The sequence below is a fragment of the Bubalus kerabau genome, chromosome 1 (genome assembly GCF_029407905.1).
Source record: "Bubalus kerabau isolate K-KA32 ecotype Philippines breed swamp buffalo chromosome 1, PCC_UOA_SB_1v2, whole genome shotgun sequence".
Taxonomy (NCBI): Eukaryota; Metazoa; Chordata; class Mammalia; order Artiodactyla; family Bovidae; genus Bubalus; species Bubalus kerabau.
This window is the reverse complement of record NC_073624.1, coordinates 56,132,655-56,154,348: the sequence shown is the minus strand read 5'-3', so window position 1 is coordinate 56,154,348 and position 21,694 is coordinate 56,132,655. Positions and strand designations below refer to the sequence as shown.

General features: G+C 36.5%; 1 protein-coding gene across 6 annotated transcripts in view; it reads left to right on the top strand.

Moving 5' to 3' along the window:
• Positions 1-21,694, top strand: part of PARPBP (PARP1 binding protein) — a 67,875-nt gene that overhangs the window by 41,715 nt on the left and 4,466 nt on the right. For 3 of the 6 annotated variants that reach the window (XM_055575297.1, XM_055575306.1, XM_055575314.1), the window contains 3 exons: positions 2,545-2,728; positions 6,794-6,972; positions 9,086-9,167. In XM_055575297.1, coding sequence (XP_055431272.1) covers positions 2,545-2,728; positions 6,794-6,972; positions 9,086-9,167 — 445 coding nt within the window. Of the gene's footprint in view, positions 1-2,544; positions 2,729-6,793; positions 6,973-9,085; positions 9,168-9,219; positions 9,414-21,694 lie in introns of those variants that run through there. The other 3 variants (XR_008712857.1, XM_055575324.1, XM_055575335.1) reach the window with 3 other exon arrangements.

Here is a 21,694-nt window from a genome sequence, read left to right as displayed (position 1 = left end):
CTTGTCATGAATGTATAGCAATAGAAGTCATAGCACCAGTGTTTGCAGATTTTGTTAAGGGTCAAAATGCTGAGCTTGGCAAGCATCTGAAATACAAATCTTACAAATTTTTCCTAAGTACAGTTCATCCAGGGGATTATATCATCTTTAAAATTTAGAATATTTGGTCTTATAGAAGGAATGAGAAAAGAAGGCAAAGGTGACTTTTACCTTTAATATTATTGAAAGCTTTTTCTTTTGTTCTTAGAACTGACACTATGATACTCTTTCATATTTGATTATGCTTTTGAATCTTTGCCAGAACTCTTCCATTAGAGATTAATTCCCAGAAAAAGCACACAGTGTTTAACTATGTTTTCATTTTGACTACATTTCATCCAATTATTTTCTATGGTTTTAATTGAAAATTAAGAAGAAAAGCCAGTTGTAAAATGAATGTTTGTTTACATAAAAGAATTCTTAGAGTTTGTTCAGACTTCTGATTACAGATATATAGCAGACTAGGTCCCCTGATTGACCCTTCCATTGAAAATAATATTGCTGGATAACATATTTATAAACTAATTCTTAAATGTATTGATTAGGAGGTGAATGTAATGAAAATACAGGCCAAAAACAATGGGAAGGAAGAAAGCCAGAGAGGAAAGTCAAGAAGGGAAGCCAGCTTTTATTTTGAAAGTACTTGCTGAATTTGGTGATTTGGAGGGTCTGTTTTTATAGCCACCAAAGTCTAAAGGGGCAGGGGGACAAGCCCAGGGATTGCTGAAGGTGGGATGTCTATTGGGACATACCCAGCTTATAGGGCTACTACCCTTTTAGTGTAAAATGAACTAAGAATAAGGACTTTAACTTGATATAGGGTTTCTTTGAAAACCTACTTAATGATAAAATGTTTTAGAATATTATTTAAGATTTAGAACAAGACAAGAGTTCCTACTCTCATTTCTTTTCAGCATAACATTGGATGTCCAGTTCAGTGTACTAAGGTAAGAAAAAGAAATAGGAGATATAACAAATGAGAAGAAATAAAAGTCTATTTAGTGATAATATGAATATGATTGTATGTGTAGAGAACTCCAGGAATCTAAATGCAAATTATTAAAATTAACGGTAGAGTTTAACAGTGTTGCTAGACACATATCAATATAAAAAATTTTATATCTATGCCATAACCAAATAGAAAAAAATTTTTTTTTAAACTTCAAAAATACAAAATATTGTAGAATAAATATAAATAAAACTCATACTAGTTGCTACCCGCTTGGAAGGTTCAGACTCTAGAAATTTCTTGCACTTAGGGTTTGGGTCCTGATCACATTGCTTTTTGTCCTCAGGAAAACCCTCATTCATCCTACTTACCACTCACAGCTTCCAGCTTTCCACTCCAACTTTTGTTTGTCACTTTTTAGGGATGAAATTGGGTTATACTTGGACATTTTCCCTGATTCCTACCAAGCCTAGTGGAATGTTCCCCTAGAGTAACTAGTCTGCCATAGTGTAAGTTGAAACTAAGTACTTTTCTACCACAAATAATAATATAAAAATAGTAAAACATATGTCTTTTGTCTTACAAGTAAAAACTTCAGACTGTTGCTTGTGATTGTTGTTGTTTAGTCGCTCAGTCATGTCTGACTCTTTATGACTCCATGGACTGCTGCCCGCCAGGTTTCTCTGCCCATGTGGTTTTCCAGGCAAGAATATTGGAGTGGGCTGCCATTTCTTTCTCCAAGGGGTCTTCCCATAGCTGCTGCCACATCTTCTGCATTGCAGGTGATTGTTTACCACTGAGCCACTAAGGAAGCCCTGTTGCATGTGATGCTATTCTGTGCTGTGCTTAGTTGCTCAGTCATGTCCAGCTCTTTGCGACCCCATTACCTGTAGGCCACCAGGCTTCTCTGTCCATGGGGATTCTCCAGGCAAGAATATTGGAGTGGGCTGCCATGCCCTCCTCCAGGTGATGTTCCCAACCCAGGGATCAAACCCAGGTCTCCTGCCTTCCATGTGGATTCTTTACCATCTGAGCCACCAGGGAAGCTGTTGCATGTGATAGTGGTCATTTATTCAATAGAAATATCAATTATTTCTTCTGTTTGCCAAGTTAGTGTGAAGATTAGTAAAATATGGTTCCTTTCTTAAGGAGCTAATTTTTTCATGAAAATTTTCCCAAGCTTGTCTAGTCATAAGAATCACCGGAGGTAACTGCAAAATAAATGCAACTCTTTAGTACCCTTTTCTGGAGATTGTGATTCAGTAGGGTGGGCTCGAGTTGATCAGATATCATATATAACTAAATTATTTCCTTCAGCTTTCAAATCAAGGAAGAAGTAACTTACCTTATTGAAGTAACTTGCTTTTAGGAAAACTTTTAAATTTTGTTTCTAATGGTTCTTATGCTTTTCTTAAACGTGTTACTGTTTGATTTGTAAGATCAAAGCCATATTCTCTGAAAAGTGTTGATTAACTCTGAGCATTATATTTTCAAGCTTATAAACATATTGTCATCTCAAAATGTTATTATAAAAGTCATCTTTTTTCTATTTTCAGCATTGCGGGGGGTCGGATACTCTCAGTGATAAAGATGCAGCTGATTAAAGGCCAGAACAGCAGGGATCCTTTTTATAAAGCAGTAGAGGAAGTGGCTCAAGATTTGGATTTGAGGATTAAAAATATTATCAATTCTCAACAAGGAGATGTAGCTCTTAGTACCACTGACATCAGTCCTGCACGGGTAATGAGGTTTTTATTTTATCCTTCTATACAAAACATTATCTTTTCTAGTGGCTGTAGAAATGATTTACTATTGCTACTTAAATCAGAAGACTGTTGAAAATGTAAGTTTCTCAATAGGATTATGCAGGATTATGTTCAACTTGGGGAAATCATAACATCTATGGGACAAATTATCTCTGTTTATCAAAGGAAGGCACTGGATAATCTTCAGCATCTCTTGTAGCACTAGAAATTTATAGTTCTTGAGGGATATTAAGGTGTTTTGTCATATTTTTCAATAATTATTTTTACAGAACAATTATTTCCTCGTGCTCAGATGTGAAAGAAGAGTGGTTTCTCTGGTTGTGATCCCAGGGCTAGGCACTCCATAGAAAAACCACAGAAATGGTTTTTATTCAGCAGTTTATTTTTCTTCTATAGATTTTTCTATTTCCATGATCTCTTATTTTCTACCTCTGTTGCCAGTTTACTGCTAATATTAGGAATTTTTCCTATACTTAGTAATCTTTTAATTATATGTTCCAGAAAATTTACCTCTTTCTTTTTTTTTTTTTTTTAACATAGATAGTCAAACATTATAAGGTTTTGTAAGTATAGTTTTATAGGAGAAATTGACTACTGTGCTTTTAATTCTAAAACAGAATTTTGGAGTATGTGTTACAATAATTCATTTGTTGCAATTTAACTGTTCAGGTAACAAAATCCTCTTTTCCTTAGGTGTAATTGTGATAGCCTGTGTATGAAGGAAGGCTTTCACTTAATTTTTGTAATTCATTTGTTTATCTCCAGTCCTCATGCACTATTTTTAGCTGTTTTCTGTATCAGTGCATGCTTTTAGCTTAATTTGAAGGCAGGAGAGATTCTGGGTTGTTTTCCCATGTATTTTGTGTGTGTTAACACTTCCTATGGCTAACTTGGCTCAAATGACCACCAGGTTTTATTATGTCAGGAGCTATCACAGTGCAGATATATAAGAACATCAGTCTCTGCCATTTCCTATCACAAGAAATGAAGATGTAGACAACTTGGTTCTTAATTTCATGTTTCATCCAAATTGAAAATCTTTGAAAAATAAAATTCTATAATTCTCAATGAAATTAGTATTAAACAGTATGGACGTATTTGGTACCAATGATAAATGTATATTAAGTACCAGTTTTTGATAGGCAGTTTGTTAAAATTCTGGTGTAGCTAGCTAGAGTCAGGCTACCAATTCTTGGTAGCCTGAGTCAGCCAAGTAGAGAAAGGAGGCCAAGACCATGTTGATGAAACTTGAAGAAAATGGTACATCTATAACAGATGACCCCGAAAGGGCAACTCTTTCTCTTAAATAGCACAATGTCCAGCAACCCTCTGGTTAGGCACTATCATTATCCCTATTTTACCTATGATTTAACTGAAGCACAGTGAGGCTGAGCAACTTTCCCAGAGGTTTACAGCACACACAGCTAGTTAGTTGGTATGAACCCAGCCAGAAATACCATCAAAGTTTGTTCTTAATGTGTATCTATGTGTAGTATTATCATATATTTTCCCTATTCTTCTGTCTAGTTACTAAGTTTTTCCAGCTTTCCCCTTTTAATCTACTATTTCTTTATCTCCATTGCTACTGTTTTAGTTCACTGTTACTACCTTCTTCATTTCTGAGCTGGACTATTACAGTCTCTTAATTTGTGGTCCTGTGTCCCAGGTTGCTCAGTGGTAAAGAAACTGCCTGCCAAGCAGGAGATGTGGGTTTGATTGCTGGGTCAGGAAGATCTCCTGGAGAAGGAAATGGCAACCCACTCCAGTATTCTTGCCTGGAAAATCCCATGGACAGAGGAGCTTGGCAGGCTACAATCCCCGGGGTCTCAAAGGGTCGGATACAAACTTAGGGACTGAGCACACATGTATGCTCCATGTTTAATAACAGTCTTAGCCTGGAATATATTTTATACATTGCCATCTTTTTTCTAAAACGTAAAAAGTATCATTTTATTTCCCTTTTTTAATAAAGTAAGAGGTTTTAACTTTGTAACAGACTGACTTGTAAGCCTCATCCCACATGACTCCCTCTATGTTACCCTTCTTTGCTACCTTGTCACTGAAAATACCATATTCTTCCTTACCCCTATGTGTCTCCTTTGTGAAACCATCCCTGATACCAGGGTAAATTGGTGTGCTTCCTTTGATGTGCTCCTACTGCATAAGGTATACATTGTCTTCAAAATAGCACTTAGCACTCTGTAATGCCTTTATTGGTTACTTGTTTATTTTGTCAAAGAGACTAAGGGTCCCTTGAGGTATTGGTTTTTACCTTTCAAACATAGTTCTTGGGACTTAGGATGTACTTATGGCTGATTACTGAAAGAATGAAGGTTAACTAGTCTTTTTATTTTTGCATTTGGGTAGATCTTTACAGCCATCTGTGGTGTTGGTATTCAGATCACCAGAATCCCACTTCTGGTATAAGAGAGAAAAAATAAACAGAGAGATTAAGTCATGTGTCTGAAGTCACATTTGTTGTTGTTGTTCTGTGCTCAGTCGTGTCGGACTCTTTGAGACCCCATGGACTGCAGCACCCCAGGCTTCCCTGTCTTTTACTGTCTCCCACAGTTTGCTCAAACTTATGTCCATTGAGTCAGTGATGCCATTCAACCATCTCATCCTCTGCAGCTCCCTTCTCCTCCTGCCCTCAATCTTTCCCAGCATCAGGGTCTTTTCAAGTGAGTTGACTGTTCACATCAGGTGGTCAAAGTATTGGAGCTTTAGCTTCTATATCAGTCCTTCCAACGACTATTCAGGGTTGATTTCCTTTAGGATTGACTGCTTTGATCTCCATGCTGTCCAAGGGCCTCTCAAGAGTCTTCTTCAGGACCACAATTCGAAAAAGTCAATTCTTCAGCGCTCAGCCTTCTTTCTGGTCCAGCTCTCATATCCATACATGACTACTGGAAAAACCATAGCTTTGACTATATGGACCTTTGTCAGCAAAGTGATGTCTCTGCTTTTTAATACGCTGCCTAGGTTCATCATAGCTTTTCTTCCAAAGAGTAAGCTTCTTTTAATTTCATGGCTGCAGTCAATGCCCATGACTTTCTTTGAAGCCCGAGAAAATAAAATCGGTCGCTATTTCCATTTTTTCCCTATCTGTTTGCTATGAAGTGATGGGACCAGATGCTGTGATCTTAGTTTTCTGAATGTTGAGTTTTAAGCCAGCTTTTTTACTCTCCCCCTTCACCTTTATCAAAAGGCTCTTTAGTTCCTTTTCACTTTCTGTCATTAGGGTGGTGTCATCTGCATATCTAAGGTTATTGATACTTCTCCTGACAATCTTGAGTCCAGATTTTGATTCATCCAGTGCAGCATTTCAAATGGTGTACTCTGCATATGTTAAATAAGCAGGGTGACAATATATATAGCCTTGACATAGTCCTTTCCCAATTTTTCAACCAGTCCATTGTTCCGTGTCCTGTTCTAACTGTCCTGTTCTTGACCTGCATAAGGTTCCTCAGGAGGCAGGTAAAGTGGTCTGGTATTCTCACCTCTTTAAGAATTTTCCACTGTTTGTTGTGATCCACACAGTCAAAGGCTTTAGCGTAGTCAGTGAAGCAGAAGTAGATGTTTTTCTGGGATTCTTTTGCTTTTTCTATGATCCAGCAGATGTTGGCGATTTGATCTCTGTTACTCTGCCTTTTCTAAATCCAGCTTGTGCATCTGAAAGTTCTCGGTTCACATATTGTGAAGCATAGCTTGAAAGATTTTGGATGTTACCTTTCTCGGTCACATAAATTGTAGTTAAACTTCTTGTCGTAAAGCTTAGTGTTATTTTGTCCAAAATCTAATGTCTTCATTTGATAATATTATTTTCTGTATTTTTTGGTGCTTCTGGAAGCTCATAAGGTAGATTTTAACATGGCTCAAGGGAGAAATATTCACAAGCCTTAAAGCCACTTCTTGTGGCTGATTTTTTATAGCTTAATAGAAGAGGAGGGATAACAATAGCACATGAAATGGAAAAGAATGGTTGATTGACCCAGCTGGAGTGATTCTTACATTTATTTGAAATTATTTCTTGTTCTAGCCAAAATCTCATACCATAAACCATGGCACTGCATACTGTGGCAGAGATACTGTGAAAGCTTTACTAGTTCTTTTGGATGAAGAAGCAGCCAGTGCTCCTACCAAAAACAAAGCAGAGCTTTTGTATGACGATGAAAACACAATTCATCCTAATGGAACTTCTGTTCTTACACTTTTTCGGTAAGTAATGTGGAAGTTATATGTATGTGAATGTTAGGTCTATAAAGGAAATTTTTGAAAAAGCCCCTCATTGGTTATAAAAGAATTATATGTTATGGTAGGAAACTTGGGAACTACAGAAAAAGTGTGAAGAGAAAAAACAAAAGTTAGTTAAAGGGAGATTTAACATTTGAATGTGAGGAAGTCATATATAAAATGCTATTTTGTGAGATTATGACCAGTAATTTTTGTTTCTTCATTCTTGTTTTTTGTTTTGGAAATATTTGTTTGCTAAGATATTTGTGTCAAAAACATTGCTGAATGCTTCACTTGTATCAACCTTCACAAGAATCTCTTTTAGTAGTATCCCCACTTTATAAGTAAAGAATTAGACTTGAGAAAGATAGTAAGCAATTTGTCCAAGTTAGCAAGTGGCAGAGGTGTCCTTCTCCAGAACCTGAGGTCTCTGCTCCAAGGATTGTGCTATTTTGCCTGAGAATAGGAGAGTTGCTATACTCCAGACTTGCACTGGAATTGACAGTTACTTGTTCTTCCTCACATTAGGAAGAAAATACTAAATTACCTTTGGTATTCTGTACAAGACATTATGATACTCTCCAGTTTTAACAATTTAGTCAAAACACTGAGTAAGTTGGTGATATTTTAATTAATGAATATTCATTTATAGAAACATTTAAAATTTTAGAACAACCATTTAAAATTGTATTTAGTACATTGTAAAGGATTTTTACAAAATTGACCTGTTTGATCTTTTCTATTTTCTGCTTGAACTACCTTTTAGAAATCTGACTTTCATCCAAAATTGTTCAGATCCATCCATGATTGTTTTATGCTCTTTCTCCTGTGCTTCACTGTCTTTTCTCTTGAAAGACTAACTTCATGATTCTCTATCATTCAGTGTTGTCTTCTAATTCCTTTACAATAAAAGCTTATTTTATCAGTGATTTACTTATACCATGGGTTGGAGTCCCAGAGAACAGTATAAAGAAGATGAACCTTATTTTTTTTTCTCCTCCTGTTAATTTATTTCTGTTTAACAAAGTTTGCTTTTAGGTAGAAATATTAATGGTTTAAGTTTTCTCTTAGATTGAATTATGTAATTTTCTAAGAAAAAGTTATTTTGTGTTTATAGGATTTTCTAAACAAAATTAATCCCCATATCCATTTTAAAGAGATACTTTTCTGTACTCAATCATGTATCCAAACACATGTTTATAGTTACCTTAGCATTTTCAGTTGTCATTGTGCAGACAAGTACCAGTCCATGGCGGGGGTGTGTGTGTGTGTTAGTCGCTCAGGTGTGTCCGACTCTTTACGCATGGACTGTAGCCCACCAGGCTCCTCTGTCCATGAAATTCTCCAGGCCAGAATACTGAAGTGGGTTGCTATTTCCTTCTCCAGAGGATCTTCCCCACCCAGGGAACAAACCCAGGTCTCATGCATTGCAGGCAGATTCTTTGCTGTCTGAGCCACTAGGAAATAATGGTCTGCATTGAAATGTTAAAATTAAGGACAGAGTATATGAATGTAAGTCAATGTAGTGTTATAAACTAGTCTTTCTTATAATAGACTATCCTTTATTCTTATATAATGGTCTTTTGACTCTAAGGGGTTATGACTCTGGCTCTATTAAGCTAAAAATGGATTTATTGAGGAATCCAGGTTTGACTGGCTCCAAAGTGCCAGCGTCTACTTCTCTATTGTGTCTTCCCTGACCCTCCTATTTCTAAACTATGTTCTTCTCTTTTGAATTTCCCTGCTATGGCATCTGTCCTTTTTTACTTTGAATTTTAGTTATGTGTATATCTTATTTCGCTTAGATCAAGATTCCTGAATTCAGGGTCAGTGAATGAGTGAACTTTCTGTTCTTCACAACATCTTATATAGTGCCTTACATATAGTAGAAGCTCAAGTGTTTAGTTACTGAACTAATTAATTAAGCAAATTATTAGTATTTAGAACTCTCAGAATAGGAATATGAACACTTTTATATAGTATTGTAAACCACTAGGTTCAGAATAAACTTTTATTCTCTAACTGTAGGGTTGAGGAGAGGTGAAAACAAATTTAAAAGCTACTTTGGTTTGTAAATGTTTACTTTTTTTGGACGTAGATCTCCCACACAAGTGGATAATTCACCAATGAAACCCTTAAGAGAACGCATCCGTAAGTCAATGGAAGAGAAAAAAATCAAGGTACAATTTAATGTACTATAATGAAAATGATAAAAATTTGTTTTGCTTTTAGAAGAAATAAATATATAAAGCTGAGCTGCATATTATAAATATACATTATACATGGAACTATGGGGATTAAATGGAAAATAAATTATGACAGTTGATATACAGAAACTTTCCTTTTAATACAATCTTGGCTAATCTGTATCTGACGTATTCAATACCCTGGACCTAAAAGAAGGAAAGGAATAAGCACCTGCTGTGGTAAGTGGTCAATAAATATCTGTTCAGTGAATGAAGGGGAAAATAAAGAGAACATGGTTTTCTCATTTACGTTTCTGATATCTTAAACTGAGTCTTGAGAGTCTGTGTAGTTTCAATTTTGTTCCTGTCTGAAGACATAATGGCAGAATGTAATTGATTGTAGATTGAGACAAGGAGAACATTTCACATTGTTCATTCACTAAAGCTATTCTTTATATTTTCATTTAGCATCCCTGTTCACATATGAAACATTGTGCCTATATGTAATTAATAACATGTTTTTAGGCATTTAAATTTTTCTTAATCTTTTTCTCAAAAAGAAGCTTATTTTTAACTCATTTATTCATTTAATATATATATATTTATTGAGTATCTGCTATATGCCAGACACTGTTTTATGATTGGGAATTCATTCATTTAACAAAATTTTCATGTAAAATTTACAGTTATCCTTAAATTATCAAATAATTATTCATCTCTTAATAAAACCTGAGAACTCTAATTTGTTCTTTATATTCACATTTGGCAAGTTAGTCCCAGTTAGTAAAACTTATAGTTATCTGTTTCATCTACATACTGCAAATCTATTTAGTTTATTTAGATTAATAAGCCTGATCTTTCTATTGATTATTAGTAGCTATTAGTAATTAACATCTATGGAATACATCATTGAGTTTTGCATAATTTTTCTGTGGAAAAACTTTCCAATTCTTTGTTAACCCAAGTACTTATAGCCAAGGCATAAGATTTTTGAAAAAACAATCTATCCTTTGGGCTTGATTAGAAACAGAAATGTAACAAATTCTTTAATTTTTCCCTTCTATGGGTAATGACAAACTTTAATATTTTCATTTAAAGATCATTTGCACTGGGACGACCCAGAGGGATGGAATGGGGAGGGAGGAGGGAGGAGGGTTCAGGATGGGGAACACATGTATACCTGTGGCGGATTCATTTTGATATTTGGCAAAACTAATACAGTTATGTAAAGTTTAAAAATAAAATTAAATTAAAAAGAAAAAAATAAAATAAAATAAACTGAACTGATAAAAAAAAAAATCATTCGGATATTTTGTTCAACTAAGTAAATCAAAATGAGATGATCTATCTGAAGAAAGAGAAGGTCTTTTTAGAAATTGATGAGTCAACTAATTGCTATAAAATTTATTAACCAATTTGTAAAGTTTGAAAAGTAGAAAACAGCTTATCTGATCCAGTCTTATTTATAAATGAGGAAATCAAAATCCTTGAGAAAGCACCTTATCCACGATATAACTACCAGGACATATCTTATGCCATTGTGTGAAGCTATGGATAAGTACTAATAAGACTGTAATTACATTGCTTTTGTTACTTAATAGTGGAGTGGGCTTAGTCTACATAGCTCTGAAACTAAATGGCAATAGAGAAAGGAAGGAATTGGTGTTTATGGTTATATTTTATAGTACAGTACTCTTTATGAAAGCAAAGTGTGAAAATAATTGGCTTAGCCAGGTATATAGCTGAACCATGACCAGGTTGAATATTTGCTGGAGTAACAAAAAAATGCTGCTAATATTTACTACTAAGTAACTATGGAAAAGTAGTTTAACAACTTTTATTACTTTATTATCCTGTTACTTTTTCTCTTTTGGTATTTAGTTCTTTTCTTTTAGTCATGGAAAGAAGATATGATCTGTACTTGAAATACTGTCTTGGAAAGACAACAGTAGATAATATTAGAGAACTTAGAATTTTGATGTAGATCATACTTGATTGTGAAATATCCATGTCATTAGTATTTGGGGCAAATTAACTTTTCTTGGATTTTCATTTCCTTGTTTATAAATAGAAGTAGGCACTCCTGATCACAAAATCCTATGAAACCACTTTGGAAAGTGTTCATTAACTCATTTTAAGTGCTCAAGTTTTATTTCCTACTGTACCTTATTTGGAAAATTGTCTATGATGGTCAAATAAATTCCCCTGTGAAGGAAATTAGAAGGTTCTTCCTGAACCTTCATGGTTTTGGTAGGAACCATTAGAAAATGCTTTATCCCCATTCTTACTGCCAGTTTCCAAGTGGTTTATACAAGTACCTTCGTACTTTTTTATTACAATATTTTTTAGAGAGATATTTACCTTCTTAGATTCTTGTAAATTAATTAGTTTTGTTCCTTCCAGCTTGATTTAGCAGTATTTTGCTTATCAGATGCAACTCAAAAGTTGTCTATACATCTCTTTTTCTTATTCTGAGTCTAGTATTTTCCTTCATATTATATGTATGTCAGAATACTTACAAGCGTTAACTAAATAGCTTAAGTCAGCAGATCAGAAAAACACTGGATCCTTAAAGCTTGGCATAGTTGGGACAGTAAAAACTAGCATAGGTAGTGTGAAAAAATAGGCTGGATCTAACTCTAGTACCTTTATAAGCAGCCAGGCAATAGAATGCTCATGGCATTAGAAAATTAGACATCTGTGTTTAACCTTTAGGATACTTGCAAACTGAGTATATCCAAATTAAAATGGTGGATTGAGTTCAAATCATAGAATTTCCCTCCCCAGTACTTAAAATGAGTACAGAATAGCAAAACCTAGTAAAAATATTCACCAAAAGCAAACAACAGAAAATAATGTAATTGGATACTGTAAACTTCAAAAATGATGGCTAAGCAAGGAAACTGATTTCAGAGGGAAAAGGGGCACAACATGATTCAGCAGCTCAGTCTAGCTCCAGTGTCCATATAGTGTGCTAGTGAGTTGACAAAGTCCTGAGAATTATTACTGAAATATTTCCAAAACTGAGAAGCCAGCTAAGTATGTGGTGTGTGTGTTTTTTTTTTTTTTTCCTTTTTAGAGGAATAATAGAAGTGGCAACTGCATAGTAATGTGGAAAATGAACTCTAGAGTTCACACATTGACTCTTTGGAGGCTCTAGTGCTGCATACTGAATTGTGGCAATTATCCAAATGATCACCTTCCATTTGAATGAAATACAGACTCTAAGTAGAGGGACTTTTTCTAATACATATGATACATAATGAATTCTTAGAAGAAAGTGCAGAACTAACCCAGACATTTTTTCAGATGATCTGTCTCCTCTGTTGAGCATTACTTCTACCTCTGTCATTCTTCAGGCTACAGAAAAATGGGGGATAACAGAAAATATGCAGCCTTCAAGATGTTATTGAAGAGAAAGTAAAATGCTCTCAAGGAGGGAACAGAATCAAGAAATCACTCAGACTTGGAGGCTTCTGTTTCTAACTAGGATGTAGTAGATCATCGCAAAATACCGTTTCTATTACAGTAACAAAATAAAAGGCAGACAAGTTGGGGAAAATATATTTAAAAGACATAGGAAAGCTGTGTAAGCAAAGCAGTTTAAATAAACGAAAAATCTGGAGAGGGTAAAGTTCTGAGGTGAACAGTCTGTTATCAGAGTTTTCTTCTCTGGGATGATTTTTCCAATTTTGGGTATGAGCCAGGGATTGCTCTTGGCCCATATAAAGGAATTTCATTGAAGCAAAGAGGAACTAATAAATATATTGGTGTTTTGAGGGACTGGCAACAATTTGGAAACACTGGGGCGCTGGATGCACACTTATTTTTACCTAGGATACCTATGCTGAATTTTAGAGAGAGTAGGAAGTTAAGGAGTCTCAGTCCAGTAGACTAAAATCACCTGCGGTCTTGCAGTTGCTCAGAAGACAAGGCTCCACTTGAGGAGTGGGACCTGCCTCAAACACATGGTTGTTGCCTTCTCAAGATATTTGCCACATTTGGAAATGAAGTGGGTTGGGAGACCAAAGAACACAATGTAAAAACCTTTGAAAGACAGAGTCCTTCAACACTTAAAAGTAATTAAAGGAATATATGGGCAAATTGGATGTAAAATTTGGGAAATTCTAACAGCGAATTTTTTTTTTTTTTGGACCATGCCATGCAACTTGTGGGATCTCAGTTCCCTGACCAGGGTTTGAACTCAGGCCATAGCAGTTAAAACGCCAAATCGTAATTCCTAGACCACCTGGAACTCCTGAGAACCAAACATTTTAAATCAAAACCAAATAGAATTTCCAGAACTGTAAAAACATTATCTAAAATTAATAATTAGGTAAATTTAATAGTAAACCAGACATAGCGTTAGGTAGTACAGGTGGACATGAAGATAGGTCATTAGAATAATATACAAACTAAAGCAAGGAGAGAATAAGGAATGCAAAAACAAAAGAGAAGATAAGAACACAGAATGTGCCTAACATATGCCTAATTGGATCCCCAGAATGAGAGGAGAAAATAGAATTGAAATAGTATTTGAAGATATAACGATTGTAATGTTTTCTGAAGCTTAACTGGCCCTTTCACATCAGGTAGTAGTTAAAGACGGGAGGAACAGATGCATCCTTTAATAATGTAAAGCTACATCTTGGTTCCAATATTATGGACCCAGAAAACTAAAAAATGTCCCTGAGTCTTTTGAAAATCCATCTGCCTTTCATGTATGTACCATGGGAAATAGATTGTAAAGCTTTGTTACATAGTAGTGTTCAACAGAACTCTCTGTGGGAATGTTCTGTAGTTTTTGCTGTCCAGTATTGTAGGTGTTAGCCACGTGTCTCGTGAACACTTGAAATGTGCTACTGCTACTGAGGAACTCCATTTTTAATATTGTATAATTAAGAAGAGGTGGCAAGAATACACAGAATAGCTGTACAAAAAAGATCTTCACAACCAAGATAATCATGATGGTGTGATCACTGACCTAGAGCCAGGCATCCTGGAATGTGAAGTCAAGTGGGCCTTAGAAAGCATCACTATGAACAAAGCTAGTGGAAGTGATGGAATTCCAGTTGAGATATTTTAAATCCTAGAAGATGGTGATGTGAAAGTGCTGCACTCAATATGCCAGCAAATTTGGAAAATTCAGCAGTGGCCACAGGACTGGAAAGGCAATACCAAAGAATGCTCAAACTACTGCACAATTACACTCATCTCACATGCTAGTAAAGTAATTCTCAAAATTCTCCAAGCCAGGCTTCAGCAATATGTGAACCATGAACTTCCAGATGTTCAAGCTGGTTTTAGAAAAGACAGAGGAACCAGAGATCAAATTGCCAACATTCTCTGGATCATCAAAAAAGCAACAGAGTTCCAGAAAAACATCTGTTTCTGCTTTATTGACTATGTCAAAGCCTTTGACTGTGTGGATCTCAATAAACTGTGGAAAATTCTGAAAGAGATGGGAATACCAGACTATCTGACCTGCCATTTGAGAAACCTATATGCAGGTCAGGAAGCAACAGTTAGAACTGGACATGGAACAACAGACTGGTTCCAGATAGGAAAAGGAGTATGTCAAGGATGTATATTGTCACCCTGCTTATTTAACTTCTATGCAGAGTACATCATGAGAAACGCTGGACTGGAAGAAACACAAGCTGGAATCAAGATTGCCGGGAGAAATATCAAATAACCTCAGATATGCAGATGGCACCACCCTTATGGCAGAAAGTGAAGAGGAACTAAAAAGCCTCTTGATGAAAGTGAAAGAGGAGAGTGAAAAAGTTGGCTTAAAGCTCAACATTCAGAAAATGAAGATCATGGCATCTGGTCCCATCACTTCATGGGAAATAGATGGGGAAACAGTGGAGACAATGTCAGACTTTATTTTTTGGGGCTCCAAAGTCACTGCAGATGGTGATTGCAGCCATGAAATTAAAAGACACTTACTCCTTGGAAGGAAAGTTATGGCCAACCTAGATAGCATATTCAAAGCAGAGACATTACTTTGCCAACGAAGGTCCGTCTAGTCAAGGCTATGGTTTTTCCAGTGGTCATATATGGATATGAGAGTTGGACTGTAAAGAAAGCTGAGCGCTGAAGAATTGATGCTTTTGAACTGTGGTGTTGGAGAAGACTCTTGAAGAGTCCCTTGGACTGCAAGGAGATCCAACCAGTCCATTCTGAAGGAGATCAGCCCTGGAATTTCTTTGGAAGGAATGATGCTCAAGCTGAAACTCCAGTACTTTGGCCACCTCATACGAAGAGTTGACTCATTGGAAAAGACTCTGATGCTGGGAGGGATTGGGGGCAGGAGGAGAAGGGGACGACAGAGGATGAGATGGCTGGATGGCATCATCGAGTAGATGGACATGAGTTTGAGTGAACTCCTGGAGCTGGTGATGGTAGGGAGGCCTGGCGTGCTGCAATTCTTGGGGTCACAAAGAATCGGGCACAACTGAGCGACTGAACTGAATTTTAATTAATTAGCTCCAGCGTATTAAATAGTTGCAGTTCTAGTAGATTAAAGATACACGCAAATGCAATAACTAGAAACCCTTTATAAGACTAAGAAATGGTGTCTGACCACGAGAGACTAGAATAAATAGGATTTAAATAGGAAGAGAGGATGGAAGAGAGCATTTCAGGCTGAGCAAACAACCCAATGAAATTATTAGATTTCTTTACTAGTATAAAGAAGTTGTGTATTCGGTAGTGTACAAAAAGAGTGAATAAATAATGTGGGGAAGATTAAGAAAGGTGTGGCTTTTGTGGTTTTAAGGAACAGTTTTTTTTTGTAGGGCTTATTGTAAGGATATGTACATGAGAACCTAAGAAAGGCGGAATATTTAAGAACTTGAAAGGAATGGTGGATACAATGGGGCTTAAGGACTTTAGCTGCATGGTTCTCTCCACTTGAATGTGATATAGCTCTTTTGTGCATGTATATCTCTCTCTTGTTTCTGTACCAAATGGTTTTCTTACTATACTGAACAGAGTAGAGTTTACTCTGTACCTGTTTTTCTATTTCAGAGCTTTTGTCCTTAGGGTAATTTAGCTGTTCTTTACCAGTCTACTTCTCTCATTTCTGTACCCTGTGGTTTCTTTACTCTCTGTACATCTTTTTTTCTACCTCCAAGCTTTTGCTTCCTCTTGGTTTCTATTACCTCATACCTTCTGCTCACATACACCTGTTCAGTTCAGTTCAGTTCAGTCGCTCAGTCGTGTGCGACTCTTTGCGACCCCATGAATCGCAGCACGCCAGGCCTCCCTGTCCATCACCAACTCCCAGAGTTCACCCGGACTCACGTCCATCGAGTCAGTGATGCCATCCAGCCATCTCATCCTCTGTCGTCCCCTTCTCCTCCTGCCCCCAATCCCTCCCAGCATCAGAGTCTTTTCCAATGAGTCAACTCTTCGCATGAGGTGGCCAAAGTACTGGAGTTTCAGCTTGAGCATCATTCGTTCCAAAGAACACCCAGGACTGATCTCTGTTAGAATGGACTGGTTGGATCTCCTTGCAGTCCATGGGACTCTCAAGAGTCTTCTCCAACACCACAGTTCAAAAGCATCAATTCTTCTGCGCTCAGCCTTCTTCACAGTCCAACCCTCACATCCATACATGACCACTGGAAAAACCATAGCCTTGACTAGACGAACCTTTGTTGGCAAAGTAATGTCTCTGCTTTTGAATATGCTATCTAAGTTGGCCATAACTTTCCTTCCAAGGAGTAAGCGTCTTTTAATTTCGTGGCTGCAGTCACCATCTGCAGTGATTTTGGAGCCCCCCGAAATAAAGTCTGACACTGTTTCCACTGTTTCCCCATCTATTTCCCATGAAGTGATGGGACCAGATGCCATGATCTTCGTTTTCTGAATGTTGAGCTTTAAGCCAACTTTTTCACTCTCCACTTTCACTTTCATCAAGAGACTTTTTAGTTCCTCTTCACTTTCTGCCGTAAGGGTGGGTGTCATCTGCATATCTGAGGTTATTGATATTTCTCCCAGCAATCTTGATTCCAGCTTGTGTTTCTTCCAGTCCAGCGTTTCTCATGATGTACTCTGCATATAAGTTAAATAAGCAGGGTGACAATATACATCCTTGACATACTCCTTTTCCTATCTGGAACCAGTCTGTTGTTCCATGTCCAGTTCTAACTGTTGCTTCCTGACCTGCATACAGATTTCTCAAGAGGCAGGTCAGGTGGACTGGTATTCCCATCTCTTTCAGAATTTTCCACAGTTTATTGTGATCCACACAGTCAAAGGCTTTGGCCTAGTCAATAAAGCAGAAATAGATGCTTTTCTGGAACTCTCTTGCTTTTTTCCATGATGCAGCGGATGCATACACCTGTTAGTGTCTGTTATAATTTTACTTAATTCACTCAACAAACATGTATTAAATGCCTACTGAGTACCAGGCTCTGTCCTAAGAATTGGAAATACATCCGCAAACAAAACAGACACTCCCTGCCCTGCTCTTTATGGGACTGGGGTACAAGAATATAAATGGAAACCTCTGGTCTGCCCCTGTTGCTGCTGCTGCTGCTAAGTCGCTTCAGTCGTGTCCGACTCTGTGTGACCCCATAGATGGCAGCCCACCAGGCTCCCCCATCCCTGGGATTCTCCAGGCAAGAGCACTGGAGTGGGTTCTGGTCTGCCCCTACAATTCCTTTAATTCTGGTTCTGTTCCCTGCTCTTAGAGACCCTCCACCCAGAAACATACACATCCCATTCCCCAACACCCTTGTCATAAGCAGTAAGCCCTTCCCAGAGGAAGAGGCCAATTCTGGCCCAGCCCCTTGGCAGTTTGAGCAAGGAATTCTGGGGCCCTTAGATACTTGGAACAGGATCTATAAAGAGAGATCATAGTCTCTTAACTCCTCACCCTGTGTGATGAAGAGCACCATAAGAGGACCGGAGCACACCATCGGTTGGCAAACTAAGTTTTGTTCATGGAGCTTACCTTTTAGTTGGGAGAGGCAGAAAATAAATAAGATAATTATATTGTATCAATGTATTAGATGGTTATCAGTGCTATGGAGGGAAATAAAGCTGGGAAGGGTTATAAGGAGAGTATGTTCCTTTGTGTGTGTTTTGGTTCTAAAGAGAATGATGCAAAACTAATACAATTATGTAAAGTTTAAAAATAAAATAAAATTAAAAAAAATAAATAAAAATAAAACGTTTATGTAAAAATAAATAAATAAATAGAATGATCAGTACAAGTCTCTTTAAGAAGGTGGCTGAACAGTATTTTTCATTAGAATGGATATGGGATGTTTATATTTGAACTAAAATTTGAACACATTTTGACTGAAGGAATGAGGGTGGGATTTATTGCGTACCTTCTAAGTGTTATACTAGACATTTTATATACCTCATTCCAATTAATCCTTGCTGAAGTCTAAAAGGCATTATTTTCCAGTCCATATACCTAGTAAGTATCAGAGTAAGGATTGTATTTAGATGTAAAACTTCTAGTAGTCATGTATGGATGTGAGAATTGGACCATAAAGAAGGCAGAGTGCTGAAGAATTAATGCTTTTGAACTGTGGTGCTGGAAAAGACTTGAGAGTCCTTTGGACAGCAAGGAAATCAAACCAGTCAATCTTAAAGGAAATCAACCTTGAATATTCACTGGAAGGACTGACGCTGAAGCTCCAATACTTTGGCCACCTGATGCCAAGAGCCGACTCATTGGAAAAGACCCTGATGCTGGGAAAGATTGAAGGCAGAAGGAGAAGAGAGCAATAGAGGATGAGATGGTTGGATGGCATCACCAGTTCAATAGACGTGAACTTGGGCAAACTCCTGGAGATGGTGAGGGACAGGGAAGCCTGGCGTGCTGCAGTCCATGGGGTTGCAAAGAGTCGGATAGGACTTGGTGACTGAACAATAACAGCTTCAAAGTTTGTGCTGTTTCTAAAGAGTAAATGAAGGCATAGCAATTATAATAAGGAGTCATAAAAATATCATGCTATTACCTAGGTCATAATATCATCTTTCCATTATTTAGCAAAGTTAAATGGAATTTTATTGATGAAGAAATGGATCATTTGATATACTCACAAGTTCATATTTCACTAAGGATAGCAAATCGCAGGCTTTCCTGGTAGCTCAGTGGTAAAGCATCTGCTTGCCAATGCAGGAGACACAGGTGTGATCCCTTACCTGGGAGAATCCCACATGCCATGGAGCAACTAAGTCCATGTGCTACAACTATTAAGCCTGTGCACTAGAGCCCAGGAGCCCTATATAGCCTGTCCTCCTCACCAAGAGAAGCCACTGCCATGAGAAGCCCTCTCATTGCTACTAGAGAGTAGCCCCACTCACCACAACTAGAGACAAGCCTGCAGCAACAAAGACCCAGAACAATCAAAAATAAATAAAGAAAATTATAAAAAAAAAATCATAGCAGATCTCTTTTCTTTTGAAAATGTGGTATTGTAAGAGTGAAAAGATAAATTTTGAGTAGTTATATGTCAAATAGGTATGTTGAGTAATTTCCAAACTTGTTAATAAAATATATCTGTATAATAGGGGCTTAGAAATTTCATTCTCTTATTAATACAGCTAACTGGAAGTTTCTATGACTTTTCAATATTTTGACTCATTTGTCTTAATTTAACTGGAGTCAGGCTTTCCTTTGTGAAGTACTATTTTCCTTAAACTGGGAACCTACTAATAATTTCAGTTTTAAAAAAAGTTGTGGCAAAAGGACTTTTCCAATTCTTGGCAGGTTTGAAGTTCATTGCAATTTTACTGTGGATAGAAATCTTTCCAAAGAGGGGAAATCACTCTACAAAGGAAAACTTTGAATCCTTTTCTCTCATGTGACTTGAACATAAAATGATTTTAACAGCCATGTATGAATCTGAACATTATTCTTAGTTGTTTAGTACTTCAAAAGCACTTTCAGAAGGGAATTGTTTTGCTTATTTGTGATTCCAAATCAAATACACAGAGAGATTTGGAAAATTTGCAACAGGAAGTAATCTCAGTTCTATGTAGCCACTAATCCGGTGCAGAAAAATTCAACTTTTATGAACAAAAGAAAAGCAATCTCTTTTAAGTTATAAATACAAGTCAGTGTAGCTTGTATTGTATTAATAACTAAAATGAAGAAGCTGACTGTAAATTCATTTTTTGAACTACATTCCTAGAATCATTTTAGAGTTGACTGGGTCCTGAGAAACCTAATTCAACAGATTTCCTATTCTATAGGAATACTCTCTTTATATGTTGCTACATTAGTAACTATATAGTATCTACATATATCTTTAGAGTTATATATAACTCTTTCATATTTTTCACTTCACTTAATCTCAACAACTCTGTGAGGCAAATATTCCCATTTATGTGTGGATAAGTGAGAGATTTTGAGGTTTACCCAAGATCATCTAGTTAGTAAGTGATAGGGCCAGTATAAGAAGCCAGGTCTTTTGACGGCAAATCTGATGCCTTTTGCATCATATCATCTTGTCTTTTTATGTGCATTTCTTAGTTCAATATCACAGTGTTGGCTTCAGTCAAGTTCATGATCAATTAAAATCTGTGGGTCTTTTTCATATGTTTTTAAGTCAGATTCTCATCCTGTACATCTGTAATTGGTATTTTGAACTTAAATATAGGACTTTGTTTATCCTCATTCATTTTCATTTTGTTATTTTCTACTTATTGTTCTAGCCTGAGATCTTTTCAGTCTTGATTCTATTATCCAATTTATTATTTCTTCCAGCTGTGTGTCAACAGCAAATTTTATAAGTAGAGTGTCTTTGTGATTATAGAAGCCATCCTAGTAGTCTAGTATTCTGTGTGCCTGTTACATAGTTGGAACTTAATAAGTGATAATTAATTTAAAAAGATATTTGTACAGGGCAGAGAAAAAACTCACATAGAATCTCTTACCAAAAAAAAAAAAAAAAATATCCTCAATATAACTACTCTCAGTTTTGGATATAAATATTGCAATATTACCATAGCACCATTATGGTTCTCTCTTGTATTTTGTTATGTTTATAAATAATGTTTTTCGTGGTAAATATAGTGGCTAACTAATTTCCTTTCTCATATCAACTTGTTATCAGTGTTTTAAGAATCCATTGCCTTATAACTCTAGTTTTCTGAAACTGGCCTACTCTGGCTAAGGACTAGAGAATTTCTATTGGAGGCCTGAAGAGAAGAAATCTAGTTGTCAAGAGGGCTATTGAACTTATTTTACAACTGTATTTATATAGCAAAGAGAGGTTTTTACTCAGATGTAAGTTTAAAATTAGTAAAAATAACTTTCCAAAGAAATTTTTATTCATATGAAGTATAAGATTGAGACAATGTCAGTTGTCTGTGTTCAATAATATAATTATTGTCTTTTTATGTAGAGTGTTTTATGAGTGATACTAGGGCTTCCCTGGTCAGATGGTAAAGAATCTGCCTACAGATCATGGGTTTGCCTGCAGGATACCTGGATTTGATCTCTGGGTCAGGAAGATCTCCTGGAGAAGGGAATGGCTACCCAC